This window comes from Anolis carolinensis, chromosome 4, assembly GCF_035594765.1.
Source record: "Anolis carolinensis isolate JA03-04 chromosome 4, rAnoCar3.1.pri, whole genome shotgun sequence".
In the NCBI taxonomy this organism is placed as follows: domain Eukaryota; kingdom Metazoa; phylum Chordata; class Lepidosauria; order Squamata; family Dactyloidae; genus Anolis; species Anolis carolinensis.
Window position 1 is genome coordinate 59,127,047 of NC_085844.1, and position 18,407 is coordinate 59,145,453.

At 39.9% G+C, this 18,407-nt stretch overlaps 1 protein-coding gene across 8 annotated transcripts in view; it reads right to left on the reverse strand.

Moving 5' to 3' along the window:
* The window catches only part of dlgap1 (DLG associated protein 1), a 365,633-nt gene that overhangs the window by 10,087 nt on the left and 337,139 nt on the right, over positions 1 to 18,407 (reverse strand). For all 8 annotated transcript variants that reach the window (XM_062980474.1, XM_062980475.1, XM_008108692.3 and 5 more), the window contains 2 exons: positions 13,161 to 13,582; positions 3,941 to 4,032 (listed from right to left, as the gene is read on the reverse strand). In XM_062980474.1, coding sequence (XP_062836544.1) covers positions 3,941 to 4,032; positions 13,161 to 13,582 — 514 coding nt within the window. The remainder of the gene's footprint in view (positions 1 to 3,940; positions 4,033 to 13,160; positions 13,583 to 18,407) is intronic.

Genomic DNA, 18,407 nt, shown 5'->3' on the forward strand with positions numbered 1-18,407 from the left:
TATGCAGCATCTGTGCTCTTTAAAATGCTGCACTAGTGTATAACATCTATACTAAATTAGAGTATTAATCTGGGTTGTTGTGCATTTTCCGAGCTGTATGGCCATGTTCCAGAAACATTCTCTCCTGACGTTTCACCCACATCTATAGCAGGCGTCCTCAGAGGTTGTGAGGTACCTCATAATCTCTGAGGATGCTTGCCATAGATGTGGGTGAAACGTCAGGAGAGAATGCTTATGGAACATGTCCATACAGCACGGAAAATGCACAACAACCCAGTGATTCAAGCTATGAAAGCCTTCAACAACATGGAGTATTAATCATAAATACTTTGGGTACAATTCCAAAAGACACAAGCACAGAAAATAAAAGGTTACTTTTGCACAATTGGCATATTCTGTTGATAGCGGTGGAAGCAGAGGGGTTCAGATACCATGTTCATCTGTGCTTTTGTCTTTGTAAGTTGTCTGTTGTCATTACGTGTTGCAATTCTGCACCCTATACTGTGCTCTGTGAATGTACATTGTGCACTGTGGCTGTTCATAGTACAATCACTGTACTATGTTCATATAGAGTATTTCCATAAGAAAGTATTTACCATCTACTAAGGATATGTTGGATTGAGGCTATTGGTGATTACAATTTCTGATAAACTTTTCATCAGACAGAATGTCTAAAGAAGCACGCACAAAAATATATTCATATTGGAAGTATCATAAAGGGGACAATGCACATTAACTTTAAAAGGCAAAATATAGTTATGGAATTTCTCTCCTACCCATATTATTGGGTGGAAGGCACTATGGTTAAGTAGTAGGGAGTATAAGTAAGGTTATAGTCCTGTTGGTGACATATGCTGGTTGAAGCTGCTGTAATGCCTGCCTATCTATCTATCTATCTATCTATCTATCTATCTATCTATCTATCTATCTATCTATCTACCAACCAGCCATGATAGAAGGAGTGTCCAGGCAATTCCTTGCACAATGAGCCACCAAGACATAGTCTAACTTGATGGCACCGAAGATCATGTCCATGGGCAATCAGTGAGGATAGAAGGATCTCAGGCACCATCTGACAGTAGTTATGTGGCTGGAAAAATAGCAAAACATAGGAGTGCTCCAGTGATGTTGGATGCATTTTACTGCCATATTATTGTGAACAGTGAAATCTGCTAAACTCTTGCCACAGAGGCCAGTATAGTGATTACTTAGCATGTTTCTTTGTGTAAGTTGATATTATTTTCTGTATGGGCAGCATTAAGGATGGAACTTCAAGGCTGGGCCTCTCCCCTTTTAAGCCTTGCTTGGAAATATCCTTCTTCACATAGTATTATGTTTGCAACCAGGGATAGGCATATAGGGGAGAAACCTAGAGGGTTCTTGACATTTTTGAGATATGGCAGAATACTATGTCCCTCTTCTAGATTCTGTGGGTCTCCACTTGCAAATGGTCCATGCATAAGTTATATCAGCCAAAGAAGCACACTAAGGTTGCAACCTTATACTTTTCAAGTACCTAGGAGGAAGTCATACTGAATTTAATGAGACTGAACTCAGTAGGACTTTCTTCTAAGTAGGTTAACAAAGGATTGCATTGCAAATGGCTAAAATGGCCATCCTAGACAGCAGCGAGATGCAAATGACTAGATGCAGCTGGTGGCTCCCATGTCAGCGGGGTGATGAATTCACTCTTGAGTTTGGGTCCAGACTCTAAATGCACTTCAGTACCTTGGAAGCCTCCTTTAAAGTCAAGACTAAAATCAAGGGCAGCTTCATTGCCCCACTCACATGGAAGCCACTAGCTAACATTAGGAATGGCCCTATGTTAGCATGAACGTGTCTGGCAGCAATGTATCACATGCAGAGAGTCATTGCGCCAGGTGTGGAGGTGATATGATAAGAGGAGGAAATGGGTATGGCTAGCCTTCACTAGACTTAATTCTGTGTCCAATGTTCTGTGTTTTTTCTCAGAGGTTTGAGCCCCCAAATAATAATTTCAGATAAGTACAAGGCCAAACAAATTTGTCATTTTTAATGGTGTTTGCAGTCTCTTAGGTCTAATCCCAGCATTAACTACTTTTTCTCTTTCAGTACTGCTGCAATGTGCATGCAACCTCGGTAGTATAGCAAGCATTTGATGTAAATTAAGCTTTCATCCTGGCCTTCAATCAAATTACAAATTAGTAACTGTTCTGTAATATTGTATGTTAAAATACTTGTAAAGAAATGCTGAGACAAGTAAATATGTGAGGTTTTCTTTCACTTATGAAAAGTCTTTAGACAGTATAAGAGCAAGGCTGATGGAAAAACACTGCTGTGTCTTTCATAAACATTGTATAGGCTTCACTGATGCAGAAAAGCATGACTATAGTATGAAAGAGCCAAGTAATAACAAACATTAGTTATCACCAATGGAATGAAAAATACTGGGGGTGGGATCTGCTTACTTTTAGGTATCAAAAAGTATCAAAAGTTTTAGATATTGCAATGGTGATGTTAACATTCTATATTGCAGTTACAGAATTTTAACCTACAGTAATGTAACTGCTCTGTATTTCATAATATTACGTACTCAAAAGCATAACACTACTGTTACTATCATAAATATCCCCCATGTCCACCTGTGATGACTCATGGGCCTTGTAGTCCTGTTCCTAGTACTATTGTGGCAGACGAAGAGGAAAACATGGGATTTTTGCCGGTTCAGCAAGAGCCGGAGTCTTTTCACCTGCAGGATGTTGATGTTTGCCCTCAAGAATTCAGCCAAACAGGCCTTGGGCAGAACTCCCCCCCGTTTTCCAGGAGGGAAAATTATTCTAAAGATAGGGGAGTCAGGGAGGCTAATCGGAGAAGCCTGAGAATCGCTGCCAAACAAATGGCTGATTAGGTCTGCTTCCCTTGGGAAATTCTAAGGAGTCATGCATCTGGACAGAGTTGGGTTTCGCTTCTCGTTCTCTAGGGAAAGAGTTCTGTTGGCGGGAAAACGAGACCCAATATAGGTGTTTGGCGCGAGGGATTCTTTGCGGAGTCAATTGATCAGCTTGAGGAGAGAGATCGTGTGTGGACTTCGTAATCCCAGTTCCTTGCTTCCCGGATCAAGCTTCAAGCCTTGCCTTGTCTCACGGTTTTACCACGGACTCTGTTTCATGCTTCATGTTCGTCTTGCCTCCAGTCACGGATCTAGTCAAGAATCAAGTTTATTTCCAGCCTTGTTGTCAAGCTTCATTGGACTTTAAAGACTTGGACTTTATTTCCCCACACTATTGCTTGGCAAAGTGTGTGTTTCGGTCAAGTGGATTAAAACTTTGAACTCTAATATCTTATATTGGACAATACATTTCTGGACTATATTTGACCTTATCTGAAAGGTCTGCTTCTGAACTATATTCTTCACTTGTTTTTATTGATTTTATATATTTCTTTAATAAAGATATTAGATAGAGACTGGCCTCTGTGTAAGGTTATTGGTGCTCTGCAGCCAGGGTCCTGACACCACCTTAGTAGCCAGCAGCTGCATTGAACAAAAGAGGTCTTTTCAGCTGCCACTCAGGACATAAGGACAAAAAGTCAAAGAGGCTGTCACAGTCCAAACATGACTCATATTGCAATTCCTTAAGGCAGAATTGCTTTCTTGGAGGAGAAGGCCAGAAATACCATTCTTCTTGTGCACCAATGGGGAGCTGAACCTTTTTCCTTCATGTTGCTGCTGATTGTTAAGGTGGGCTGGGCAGGACTGGGCCAGGAGATATTACTTAGTTACACATTTATAACTAAATACCCAATATAGGATATTGGTGAGTGTTTTTAAAATCTTTTAAAATATCAATAAAAAAACTTCATCTTTTGCATTCATGTTACATAAAAATGCTACAAAGGCCTTGATTTAAGTTAAAATATGAATATGGTCGTAAGATTGTGTTTTACATACAGTTTTACATACCAGATTTTCTTCACACAGTTCTCTAAACTGGTAAAATTTCTGAGCCATGAGAAGCTGTGCACTGCCAACTGCAGTTCGAATTTTACCTAGAACTTAAAAAGAGAACAAAACATATCAAAAGTGTGTTATGCACAACCATGACGAAAGTGTCCAAATGAGTACTGGAGATCTGTCTGTTATTACAAAGGTATTTGGGAACTGAATAACACCACAATATGTGCAGAGATCATTTTAAAAGGATGCAGATTCCCACCAATAAAATGTCCACATCCCTCCTCCCCCAAATGTGGCATATAATAAACAATATTTGAAAAGTTCACTTCAAGAAGATAAAATTATGGACTACAGCTTCAATTATCATTTGGACAGCTTAAAAACCTTTCTCCCTTCCCCATCAAATTTTGATCTTCATTAACTGGTAGAATCATAGAATCATAGAATAGTAGAGTTGGAAGAGACCTCATGGGCCATCCAGTCCAACCCCCTGCCAAAAAGCAGGAAATCGCATTCATAGCACCCCCGACAGATGGCCATCCAGCTTCTGCTTAAAAGCCTCCAAAGAAGGAGCCTCCACCAGAGTCCGGGGGAGAGAGTTCCACTGCCGAACAGCCCTCACAGTGAGGAAGTTCTTCCTGATGTTCAGGTGGAATCTCCTTTCCTGTAGTTTGAAGCCATTGTTCCGTGTCCTAGTCTGCAGGGCAGCAGAAAACAAGCTTGCTCCCTCCTCCCTATGACTTCCCCTCACATATTTGTACATGGCTATCATGTCTCCTCTTAGCCTTCTCTTCTGCAGGCTAAACATGCCCAGTTCTTTAAGCCTCTCCTCATAGGGCTTGTTCTCCAGACCTTTGATCATTTTAGTTGCCCTCCTCTGGACGCTTTCCAGCTTGTCAACATCTCCCTTCAACTGTGGTGCCCAGAATTGGACACAGTATTCCAGGTGTGGTCTGACCAAGGCAGAATAGAGGGGTAGCATGACTTCCCTGGATCTAGACGCTATTCCCCTATTGATGCAGGCCAGAATCCCGTTGGCTTTCTTAGCAGCCGCATCACATTGCTGGCTCATGTTTAACTTGTTGTCCACAAGGACTCCAAGATCTTTTATTAATGCCTCCACCCCTCCACCCCATTTCTTGAATTCCCATAAGTTTGGTTTGACATTGTCAAAACACATGGGTTTCTCTAAACCTGTATGAACAAACAGAAAGCAGGTATATGAAGCCAATGAGATCATACACCATTTGAAATCATCACTAGTGAATAGTTAGTACACAAAGATGCAGTTTCTGTAGTTTAAATTTAAATTATAATGAGATTCCACCCAAACAATAGGAATAACCTTTCTACAACAAGAGTTTTTTGACAGTGGAATAAATTGCCCTGGAGAGTGGTGGACTGTCCCTCTTTGGAGGTCTTAAACAGAGGTTGGATTGGCATCTTTCAAGACTTCTTTAGTTTCCTGTTCCTGTATGGCCTTTCAGTATTCTTACATGGCCCTTATAATCCCATACAACTCTATGATTTTATTTTGGGGCTGATTTTATCAGAGAAGAGTCCCTATACTATGAATCTTTTACCTAGCACTAGGTTTTTGTAAGATGAAACGTGGCAATGAAATCAGATACAGGAATATGGAAGAGTCTGCTATTGTTTTTCTGCTATCAGAATAATAAAGAATTCAATATGCACAGAAACAATCTCAGCTGTACTCATAAGCTGTTAAAATGTCATGCCTATACAAATGTCATGCCTATACAATCATAAATCCAGAATGGAAGGCTTAGCATTTTGCACTGTATATATCCAAATCAAGCTGCTGGAAGACAATCTAGGCAAACAGAAAACCATGAGACCTACTTTTATATGTAGGATTGGATTCTATGAGACTTAGGTCTGACTTAAGTGTAAATATGCGAAGCATGAACAAGGAAGTCTGCCACAGACTTCCTTGTTCATGCTCTTCCTCAGAAATATACCAAAATTCTGAAGAAGTTCATTTTTTGTACTCTAGTCATAGCAATCACATTTCCCAACCCTATGTAAAAGAGATCACCTCTTTCTGTTTACTTCCTGGCTTTGAGCATTAGAACAGAAGGAACAATTGCAGGCTGGAAATTTGAAGTGGAATATACCCAGCAAACTGCACAGGGAATTCAACACACAACTGCCATCCTGCCATTATTGTTCGTAAGGGTTGCGTGTCTAATTCTCTACGCACTGTGCTGAAAATGTACCCCTTGGTGTGTCTAGTCCTTTATTCATTGTAATGTGCAAACCACTCAACTGAAAAGAGCCTTCAATAGTGGGGAGGAGTTACTCAGAGAGCTTTCATGTGGTTCCCATTGTTATGAAAACTCTTCCCACTGCATCTCCTTCAGAACAGCTGCCTCAGCTGGAGCCGGGCCATTTGACACTTCACAAGGCATCTTAAGCACTGAAAAGCAGAGGGCTGGAGAGAACTAGCCTTTCAACTGTGCCTCATGGCAGAATTGTGAACAAAACATGCTTGTGTGCTTGGACTAGTTACTTAAAAATATATTGTTGGTTGGTGTAGCACTGGCCTTACTTCAGTGAACAAAAATAACTGAATGAGCCTAATATTTGAAAACTATAGGAGCTCAGATAGGTGGGCAGGGAATAAAGTCAAAGAATGTCTTGAATTTCCCACTGTTTAGTGATTGGTTTGAGATAACTTCTCTTCTGATTGAGATAATGTATATAGGAAGCTGCCTTATAACCAGATGATGGATTGACTTAGCTTAGTACTGGCTTACTGGGATGTGAGACACATGTCTTTCACTAAAGTCCCTGGAGAGGCAAAGCATTAAAATGGGAACCTGCAGCAAGAAAGTGTGTGCCATTCAACTGCACTGCTATTGGAGATTATAGTGGTCATAATCTAACTTCTTCATTTATGAAGTATCTGACTAATTTCTAATCTTTGTGAAAGGAGTAGTAGAACCAGCCCCAGCACAAGGTATTTCACTGATTCAGGAAAGCCAATAAAGCCTCCTCACTTAATCCATCTACAGAAGCCAGAAGGACTAGCAGTTGAATCTTATTTCAATATTGGCAACTGGAAGAACCTGGTGCTTTTCAGGACCACAGTTCTGACATCACATGCTCAATATGACTTGCAGCCATGCTGGCTGGCTGGCTGGCTGGGGAGTGGGGTTGGGAATGGGAGCCACTAAATAACTTTTTCAAGTTCTGGCCATGTGGTCAAACTGCCTGTGACAAAGAAAAGCAGGAGATCTTTCCTGCTACAGTGGGAGTGATGAGATGCCAACACTTTCTAGGTACATTACGTCTGCTTATACGAATGCTGGAACTCTAAACCTGAAGGTAGTAACAATCTTATCTCTGTAAACTGCTTTGGGATAAAAATGTTTTATATAAACAAAAAACCTCAGGTAGAACAATTTGTAGCTTACAAAAATGTTATAAAGAGCTAGAAATACAGTAGAGTCTCACTTATCCAGTGTTCTGTATTATCCAACGCAGCCTGCCTCCCACCCAGGTCCAAGCTGTTTTTTTAGGCAGTTGGCCAACACGCCCAACAACAACACAAGTGCAGTCACATTCCCAAACAAGTGGCAGACTTTTCCTTTTAATCCCTCATTATCCAGCATTTTTGCTAATCCAACATTCTGCCAGCCCGTTTATGTTGGATAAGTAAGACTCTACTGTATGTCAATTGGTTTCCTTAAAGTTTTATTTACTAACCCACCTCAAAATTACAGCTCTAGAAATATTGTTAGAAATACTTTTTCTCCTACTTGTTAATATTTGATTGTAGAAAATTCATCATTATGGAATACTGTAACCATGTTCAATGAAATCTAATTACATCTCTCTTGACCTTCCCTATCAGTATAGGATAGTGGTGTGTGCATGTGCTAAACAGGTATCTCTGGGCAAATCTACACTGACTGCCTACTGCAGAATGGGCCTGGATCAGCTCTGTAATGCCCAAATACTGCATGGAGCTGATCTGGAGTAAGACCTTGCCCCATACGCAGCCTTGCCCCACATTAACCAAAGCCTGTGAATAGTCTGAAGTTTGGCCTAGAATTTGAACTACTCTCTGATTTTGGGCCTGTGTATACAGCTGGGCAGTGCTGAGATGTAACCAGCCACAACTAGTTTCACTACCATCCCATGATTGCCGGACATGGTCAGCTATCAGGTGGGATGGGAGCTCTTGAGGTTACACTCTAAGTCTAGGTGTGTACCTTAAATATGTTCAAAAATTGGTTATTGGGGTCCAGTTTTTTGAAGAGCTATGTGTGTATCCATTGTTACTCAGAGCACACTCTTTTGGAGTGATGTTATGTCTTTTAAAAAATAATCCAATAACAGTCATATAGAATAAATCCCAGGGAGAACTTTGATAATGATCATGTAACTGTGGGTATAAAGATACTTGCTATTAATTTGCTTACAGTGTTTTACCATAAGAAAGATAGCAGATTGTGATGTAATAAAACATGTGGGTAATTATGTAAAGAAACATGTCCTGACATTTTATACTCAGCTTGGAAACAGCCACTTTAACTTGTTCTTATGGGTTGTGTTCCTGACTAGAAACACTCAGTCTAAGCTAACCCATTTCATTTTTGGCTAGATAACGTCAAACATGTTTATGTATCATACAAGCCTCTATCCAACAGCCCTGAGCCTTCTCCTCCAGACAGCTGTTCCGCACAAGGGAGCATTGTCTGAGAAAAACTTGTATCATATTACTTCAAACACAGGCGGAATCAGCTCTGCTCTCAGCTGCCAGAGTGCCGAGGAGGAAACTTCAATTTCTCCTGCTTTTTCATACATTTATTGCCCAAGCTGTCAACTTCCATGGAGTTTCTGAAGTCCTAGGAATTCACCTTGCAGGTCAGCTGACACTCCTCTCCACAATTTCAACACTGTTTATAAATTAAATAGCTAACAAACAACAAATGTTTCAACTGTATGCCAGGTGTTATCATATACAGTACAACCCGCATATCTGTAAGGGACTTTGTGTGGATATCAGAAACTGCAGATAACGGCAAAATCCTATTGAAATGAAGGACTTCTGGCTGAAGAATACAGTGATCCCTTGCTACTTCGCGGTTCGCTTTTTGCAGATTCACTGTTTCGCGGTTTTGCAATAAATATCAATGTAAAATATTTATCATGATATTTTTGTTGTTTCATGAATTAAAAATATTAATTCTAACACTGAAATAATATTATAAATCATAAAAAATTACGATTTACAGTATTTATTTATTTATTTATTACAATATATATATCCCGCCCTTCTCACCCAACAGGGAACTTAGGGCGGATCACAATAAAACACAGATATAAAAATTGTACAATACACTATAAAACAGTTAAAAATTATTAACTTACATCGGACATTCATAAAACACATTCTAAAATACAGATGGGCGTGTTCAAGTTTAAAGGACTGGGTCTGTCGATTGAGTTCGACATTGCTCCCCACCCCTAATTCAATGCACGAAAATAACTTACTTTGACCCAATGAGTCAATGGACACTTAATGGCCAGGAAGAGGGAGAGAGGGAAGGGGAGGACTTGGCTGCCTGCGTCCCTTATAGAATCATAGAATCATAGAATAGTAGAGTTGGAAGAGACCTCATGGGCCATCCAGTCCAACCCCCTGCCAAGAAGCAGGAAATCGCATTGTACAAGGAAACTCCAGGACTCCGGTGCCCAGCCTTGCACCGGCCACAAAGACACCCCCCTCCCCCCCACCACGGCACAGCTCTAGGGTCTAAGCTCCCCCCCCCCCCCCGGCCCCTTCCCCACAGGGTCTGCCTTGAACTGGGTTATAGGGCAGTGCGGACTCAGAGCCCCCCTCCCCCCCCACTTCCTTCCTGCCTCTCCTTTCCCGCGTAAATAGCGTATTTACTCAGGAAAGTAGGATTTGTGCAGCGGCCGCTTGAGACTCTACTTGCCAACGTGAGATTGTAAACAACACGATTGGTTGACTGATGGAAAGCGACTAACCAGAGAATGCTGCTCTGTATCCCAGTTGCTGATTGGCTCAGTAACTGTTGTGTCTTGTTTCCCCCGGGAATGGGAATGGGAAAGGGTTATGTAGTGTATAAGTGTATGGGGAGGGTTTATAAAGACTTAAAATAGTGTATAACCACTAAAATAACATATAAATATTAAAATAAATATAGCATCCCTACTTCATGGATTTTCACTTTTTGCGGGTGGTCCTGGAACATAACACCCATGATAAGATTGATCTATCTGTCCATTCCATAATAGTCCCATTGTTGTTGTCTTGCCATTTTATACCACACTTTATTGTCCAACCGTGAAATTTCCTTTTCCCATTTCGTAACACTCTGCATTTCGCCTGGGATCTACGAATTAGTCTCCTGTTTTTAACACTGTATCCTGCTTGTTGATTTTAATGATTGTTTTTGTTGATGTTGGTGTTTTTTATTGGGATAATTGTTTTATTGCTTTGTTACTGTTATTTGTTTTTATTGGGCCAGGCCCATGTAAGCCGCCCCGAGTCCCTTTGGGGAGATGGGGCGGGGTATAAAAATAAAGTTATTATTATTATTATTATTATATTATAAGTGAGGGAACACTGCACAATAGAATTGTGCTGGAGGATCTAGAATATGGCTGGAAGTAGAGAACATATTTTGTTAGATGTAGACAAATGACACTACGGATTAGGGTCCCATGGATACAACTTGCCAAAAATAGAACATACATGTTGCAGGCAGCTGCTTTAATTGCTTTTCTCAACATATCCTGCCTCAACATAATATGCTTATGTGAAATGAAACAACCAGGTCAGATAAGCCTTGATTAACTAAACAAAAACATTTGAAATTTTTAGGAACCACTTGAAAGCTTCTTCCAAAATGCATCCAGGGTTGTTTCTCTCTCTCTTTTACTACCCTTCACTGTTCTTATGATTTCTATTTTGATGGCTAAATGGATAGATCTATGCTTTTTGAACATGGCATGATTAGCTAATGAGGTGAGCTTATCAGTTTGTTCCTTTTGCCTAAGTTTTGCTCTTTATGCATACTCAATAAGGGGTTCTATTTTTTCATGTCAGCGGTGACTTGAAAAAGTGCAGTGGGTTAAACCCTTGTGCCGGCAGGACTGTTGACCAAAAGGTCAGCTGTTCAAATCTGGGGAGTGGGGTGAGCTCACCATGCGGGGACATGAGAGATGCCTCCCACAGGATGGTAAAACATCAAATATCTGTGTGTCCCCTGGGCAACGTCCTTGCAGACGGCAAATTCTCTCACACCAGAAGCAACTTGTGCCAGAAAGGATTCTGGTGGAAACTGCTATTTTACATTGCCTGATGTAACGTAATGTAATGTAATGTTTTACATTGCCTGATGATTGCTCGTGTTTTATTGCATTGTTCAGGATAGACTCACTATGTTTAGTATACACATTTTTCTAGCTATCTTTCATCTTTTCTCCCAGTAATAATGCTGTTAAAAATATCCAGTGAGTCAGAGGACAAGAATAAAAAAGTGGTGCTGGGGCAGTATAAAAAGACCTTGCAAAATGAGCTTGTCAGAGTTTGCGCATTTAGTGCAATGTAAATCCTCTAGAACATAGTCTAGAACAGTGGTTCTCAAACTGGGGTCCCCAGATGTTTTTGGTCTTCAACTCCTAGAAATCATAACAGCTGGTAAATTGGCTGGGATTTCTGGGGGTTGTAGACCAAAAACATCTGGGGACCCACATGTTGAGAACCACTGGTCTAGAACATCATAGTATTCCAACTGGCCACCTTCCTGGGATGAGACTCAGAAGCACTGTTTTACGGTGTATCCACTCCTTTCTGAAGAAGCAAACTATGTTTTGTCCCTGTGCTGTTCAACACATATGAAACTATCTGGAATGTTGGGATTTAATGACGTGAATATGCTGACAACACTCAACTCAATCTCTCACTTTCATCTAATTCCAAAGAAGATGTCTTAGTGCTAAACAGGTGCCTGTAGTCAGTAAGAGGCCAGAAGAAGGCAAACAATCTGAAGGTTATTTCAGACAAGACAAAGATGTTCTTGATCACTCAAAAGGTAGAAGAGGGATTCAACCTATGCCAGATGGGTTTATACTCCCCCTGAAAACACAGGTTCATAGTTTGGGGCTCCAAACTTGGTTTCTGCAATAAGGAGTGTCTTTGCATATGTGTACCAGCTACACCTTTTCCTTAATGATATATGTCTGAGTTATATCCCAGCTGTATTTCTGTGATGTGCTCTATGTGAAGCCACCTTTGAAGAGTGTTTCGAAACTTTTGCTGATCCAAAGAGCTGCAGCCAGACAGTTACTTGGGACAGGCTATAGGGACCACACAACTCCCTTGTAACTGGTCCACTGGCTGCTGCTTCATTTCTGGACCCATACTGCTGGTTATAACCTTTAAAACCCTGTCTGATTCAAGTCTAGTTTTCCTGAAGGACTACACTATCCTATACAAACATCCCCATGCTTTGAGATCTGCTGGGAAGGTTCTTCTCTCTATCCCCCCACTGTAACAGGTCTCTCTTGTGGGAAGATGGGAGAGGGACTTCTTGGTGGCTGCTACTAGGTTCTGCATTCCCTTCTGAAAAAGTATATACTGGTACCCTTCCACTTGTAGGTTATTTCAGCAGGTCTTTGAAGGCTGACTGCTGAGGGGGCAGAGTCCTGCAGAACTGTGCTTTATTGTCTGTGTTTTGCTTGTCATCTTTTTAACTGGTTGTAATGGTATGAAGGACGGACTCAATACACATAGAACTTGATGCTGATGCAAGTTGAATTCTGCTGAAAACTATTTTAAGAACTACTTTGTTTACTAATCTTCGTATTATTTTGTTTAGTGTGTGTGTGTGTGTGTGTGTGTATATATATATATATATATATATATATATAAATAATATCTCTTTTAAGCATTTCAACTGCTTGACTCCCAAACTGTGAAAACGGCAGTATACAAATAAACACAATAACTACCACAACAACTGTAACATGAGAAACCTTGCAACATAGTTTAAATAGATGATTCTTTGGATTATTTAACCGAAACAAAAAGGCACACATAAAATTATGCCCAATGTACTTTCAGAGGCAAAAGAAGAATATACATTTGAATAATATACCCTTGAAGCCTTGATGGGGAAAAATAACAAAGATTTCCTAATGTAAAAATATCTCAATTACTTACTCTCGTCAGGCAGGTGAGTTTCTCGCTCTTCTCTTTCCATTTGTTGACACCAACCTTCCATACGTTCCCTCTCTGCCTGAAGAAGCTTCAAGAACCAATGTCCATCTCTAGGACACACTGACCTTTGAACAGCTTCAATTGGATCTTCAATTATAGAATCAATCCATGGATCGGGTGGAGGTAAAATGGAAGGATCAAATTCTGTATCAAAGTCATCATCCACTGTGCACGCATGATAATGGTTTCCTGAGCCTTGTATGCTTACAGTGGAAGTGCTGGCATCTCGAGAATACTGTCTTGACATTTGGCCAGGATATGAAAGGTCTTCTTGAGGGTCCATGGACATTTCAAAGTTCTCATGGAAATCCATGTCTGCCTGAACTGCTGTTGTAACACTGTTTGACCGGGTAAATCTGCGGAAACTGAAAGCACAAAATCAACAGCTTAGGCAATTTAGATACTAATGCATATGATAAATAGCTAGGTGAGAATGTGGAACAGTACAGTCTTTATACAGTATTTCTAGCACTGAGAGCCTGAAATGCCAATTGCATGTTGTTTTTTAAATGGTATTGAATATAAAATTTAGAAAGTTTTCATGTTGGTCTAACTTCATACAACTTTTTGAATAGGAATGGTGTATAAAAATTACGCAACTATGCAGATTTGCTACATGTGTTTAACCAGTTTTTAAAGTAGCATGTTTTGCTTCTCGGAGTCTTAGTGATGTTGGATTTCTCTCTCAGATTAATGTAATATAGAAAGGATTTTGTGATAGTGTAGTAGACTTTTGGGAAGAGGAGCATCAGATATTTATATCAGAGAATAGGCACAGGAGGAAAGGATTAAACACAGTTGAAGCAATAGTTGAATTTTCCATCTTACTTCTTGCTCCTTCAGTGCCACCCTAGTCTGGTTAAACTTCAGATATAACAAGAAACTGAGCACTGATAGCCTGGCCTGCCACTTCTTTGGCATGGTTATCCTACCGAGTAGGTGCACTACAGCCATTGACTAATAGGTTATACAGACACCAACCCATTGATCCCACTGACCAATAAAACACATATTGTTGTTGAATTAGTTTGCTATGATTCCTGAATGTAATACATTCTCCTTCTTGCTTTGGTTTTTTAGGTTCCAGTTAGAGCAGTGGTTCTCAACCTGTGGGTCCCTAGATGTTTTGTCCTTCAACTCCCAGAAATCCCAATAGCTGGTAAATTGGCTGGGATTTCTGGAAGTTATAGGCCAAAACACCTGGGGACCCACAGGTTGAGAACAGCTGAGTTAGAGTAAACACCAGCAGCTCTGTCTAATTTCTACTCTCCTTGCATCCTGATTCTGAATTTTCCAAGAGCAAAAGGATCCCATCAGTTTCAGTGGAATTTTTCCTATAAAATGTCCAGACTCAGGTGGCTTGCATACACCACATGGATGGATGGATATCAGTAATATCCAAATTACAACAGTAAACAACAATTTCATTTTTTCTTTATGTAAGACAGATGGTCAAAAGAAGATCAGTGTTGTGCAAAACTTTGCCTAAGAAGAGGCAACTCTTACATGAAACAAAAACAGTGAGGAAAAGTATGACATGTTTTTTTCCTTCTTTCAACATGTTTTAACACTAGAAAAATCTTCCAGTTTTGTTCACGTAAAAGTAAGGAGCAAGTCTGATAAGAGCTGCTGTTGCTTAACTTTGAAGAAAGAATCTAACATAGTTAAAGGTGTAATTCATCCTGTTAATGGGAAAGCATAATTGATACAATTGGGAAGCTAATCTTACAAGACAGAACAACAATGAGTTAGAATTGCGAAGACTTCAGATTTGTAAGTAAGAGTGAAAGGGGTATGAAAGTGGGAAAGAAGGGGTTAGTCAGCATTGGAGATTTTCCGACAGAAAAACTATTTTCTTCACAATAGCTATTGATAGCATGTGTAATAAAATTAATGAGCTTCTTCCTCCAACTACCACACACACAAATGCTTTTACTTAACAACATAGATTGAAAATATTTTTCATGCTGCTGCATGTTTTGATGCATAGTGTTAAGTAGAGCAAAAGCACATTATGTAAGATCCATTTGTACAAACAAGCTACAGTACTGGCGTAGGAGTTAGATTTGTATTTTATGTTCTTTCCTAGTATTTGTGGTATGCTAGCCCTACACTCCTTCTCTACCTCCTCACAGAAAGAGGATCCAGAGATGGCACTGACATGTAGTGAATATTAAATGACAGCAGTTTTAAAACAACGAACAAGGTAGAAGCAATATCTCTACATAGAGTGCCCTCTCTTCCTCACCCTGCTATTTACTTACTGACCCTTTCCATCATATAAGGTGTAAATGCATAATTTTTGAGTAATCTACTTGAAGTGTCACCTTTTCCTACACAGAGGTGAATACACATGTTGGAAAAATAACATAAATAAGATCCCGAGAACAGCTTTCTTACTGCACACACCCGGCAGAATTTTGTCTTTTGATCCCTCTCCTCCCAATAAACACAAAATCTTAATTGTGAAAAGATAAAATCTTATTTTTGAGTGCAGATGACATAGTGTCACAAGCAGTAGATTTTAGAATTTAAGAAAACACACTTTCACTCTGTTCTAAGGGGAAAACTAGCATAAAAGACATGCTCTGTTCAACATATAGTAATGAGTGGCCTAGTTTTGTGTGCTTTTATGTTTATTTGGACAACACTGTGGTACAACCTTGCTGGGTGGACTATACTTGGCAATTGCCTGTGTAAACACCTATGCCTTCAAAAGAAGCATGGATCTACAGTAGGAATTAATAACTCATCATCTTAATATTAAATATTTCAAAGGACTCCTGATGCAGTAGTTTGGTAAAAATTGTTCAGCAAAGTTCTGTTAATAAGCTTTAAGTTAGGAGTCAACAAGATAACATTCTCCTAATCATTTTCAGGTGACCTGAAAATATTCCAGTCATTCAAAGCCTAAATAAAAAGAAATATCAAGTATTTTATAGATGGTTTTCTGAAGAACTTTGACAACAGATTGAGAATTCATGTGAGTGCTGGCAAATCATTATAAGGTTCTCAAAGGGTTTACATATAACACATTGGCCTAACTCTAAACATATAAGTAGAGTTTTCCATTTTTGAGGGAATATCAAGTTGTTGCTATTCCCCCAAGTTCCTACAATTTGTAAAACTCATCACTAGGTACATTTCATCCCAACTTTTGAGGGAAAGGTGTGGTATAAATAAAGTTAATAACAATAATAACAAAAGTAATAATAGTGAGTGCGAAGGTTTGCTGTACCTAAGTTAGTTGAACACTATTATTTTACTGTATTGTATACAAATTTATTTATATTTATTTATTACAATATTTATATCCCGCCCTTCTCACCCAACAGGGGACTCAGGATGGCTTACAATAAAACACACATATAAAAATTGTACAATGCACTATAAAACAGTTAAAAATTATTAACTTACATCGGACATTCATAAAACACATTCTAAAATACAGATGGGCGTGTTCAATTTTAGAGGACTGGGTCTGTCGATTGAGTTCCAGCGTACATAATAATAATTAGCACTACTAATTGTTATTCGAAAGCCTGGCCCCATACAAAGACAATGCAACAAAACATTTCTTTTTCCACAATGCAATTTCCTACTTAATGGTAAAGATGCCATATTCCTAAACCAATCTGGCACATCCTGTGATCCATTAGGCTACATACTGCGTATGTATTTTTTCAGTACCAGGCAAATAAAGGAGATTAATAATCTGCACTGTAGAATTAATGCACTTTGGCACCACATAAACTGCCATGACTCAATGCTATGGCAGTTAAAGTGGCCATGGTAGTTAAAGTGGTGTCATACTCCATTAATTCTGCAGTATAACTGTACCCGAGTCTTCTCATTTATTTTATTGGGTATCTACCTGGCTTCAACAAGTCACCCTCTGTGCGCCTTAGGGAAGGCAATGGCAAATCCCCTCTGAGTTACTCTTGCACCCTACATCAAAGTCAATTTGAAAGACAACTTGAAAGACATACATCTTGCACCCTACATCAATGTCAACTTGAAAGACATAGCACAACAACTACAACACAAATACTGGAGGGGAGGAAATTCCTTGCTTTGTGTTCACTGAACCTTTCCCACAAGAAATATCATTCTTGTATTTCCACATTCTATATTACAAATTTACAGTTCTTAACACAGCATGCTAACTCATAAACACATGGCAACAACCGTTGCTAAATCAAGCCAGGAACACTTGGAGAAGAGAAGGTTGAGAGGAGACATGAAAGCCATATTTAAATATATGAAAGGATGAGGAGGGAACAAGTTTGTTTTCAGCTGCTCTAGACACTAGGACATGAAACAATTGATTCAAATTGCAGGAAAAGAGCTTCCACCTAAACATTAGGAAAATAATAATAATATAATAATAATTTTATTTTTATACCCCGCCCCATCTCCCCGAAGGGACCCGGAGCGGCTTACATGGGGCCAAGCCCAGTCCACAACAATAAAACAAAGCAATAAAAACAGATAATAACAATAAAAACGAGTCATAAAATCACATTCAAAAACAAACGGTAAAAAACCTTGGATAAAATCTAGAAGAAAAAAAAACCTGGGCCAAAGTGCTAGTTTGTCAAAAATCAACAAGAGGGGAGAATTATCCAAATTGTCATCGCCTTCAAGGTGCTGGAAGAGGCATCAATACGGGAATATTATTGGAGATGCAAGAGGTCAGACATACTGGATCAATTATTGAAGGCCTGCTGGAAGAGCCATGTTTTCAGGCTCTTTCTAAAGGAGAGGAGGATAGGGGCCTGCCTGATCTCCCTGGGGAGCAGGTTCCAAAGCTGGGGGGCCACGACGGAGAAGGCCATCTCCCTCGTCCCCACCAACCGCGACTGCGAGAGTGGTGGGAGCGAGAGGAGGGCCTCCCCCGACGAGCGAAGAGATCGTGCAGGTTCATAGGGGGAGATACGGTCGCGAAGGTAGGTGGGGCCCAAACCGTTTAGCTTCCTGACAATAAGACCATGGAGTATGCTGCCTTGGAGTGTGGTGGAGTCTCTTTCTCTGGAGGTTTTTAAACAGAGGCTGGATGGCTATCTGTCAGGATTGCTTTGATTGTGCATTCTTACATGGCAGAATGGAGTTGGACTGTTTGACCCTTATGGTCTCTTCAACTCTTCGAATCTATGAACTTGTGACACACCAAGTTGAATGCAGCCTACC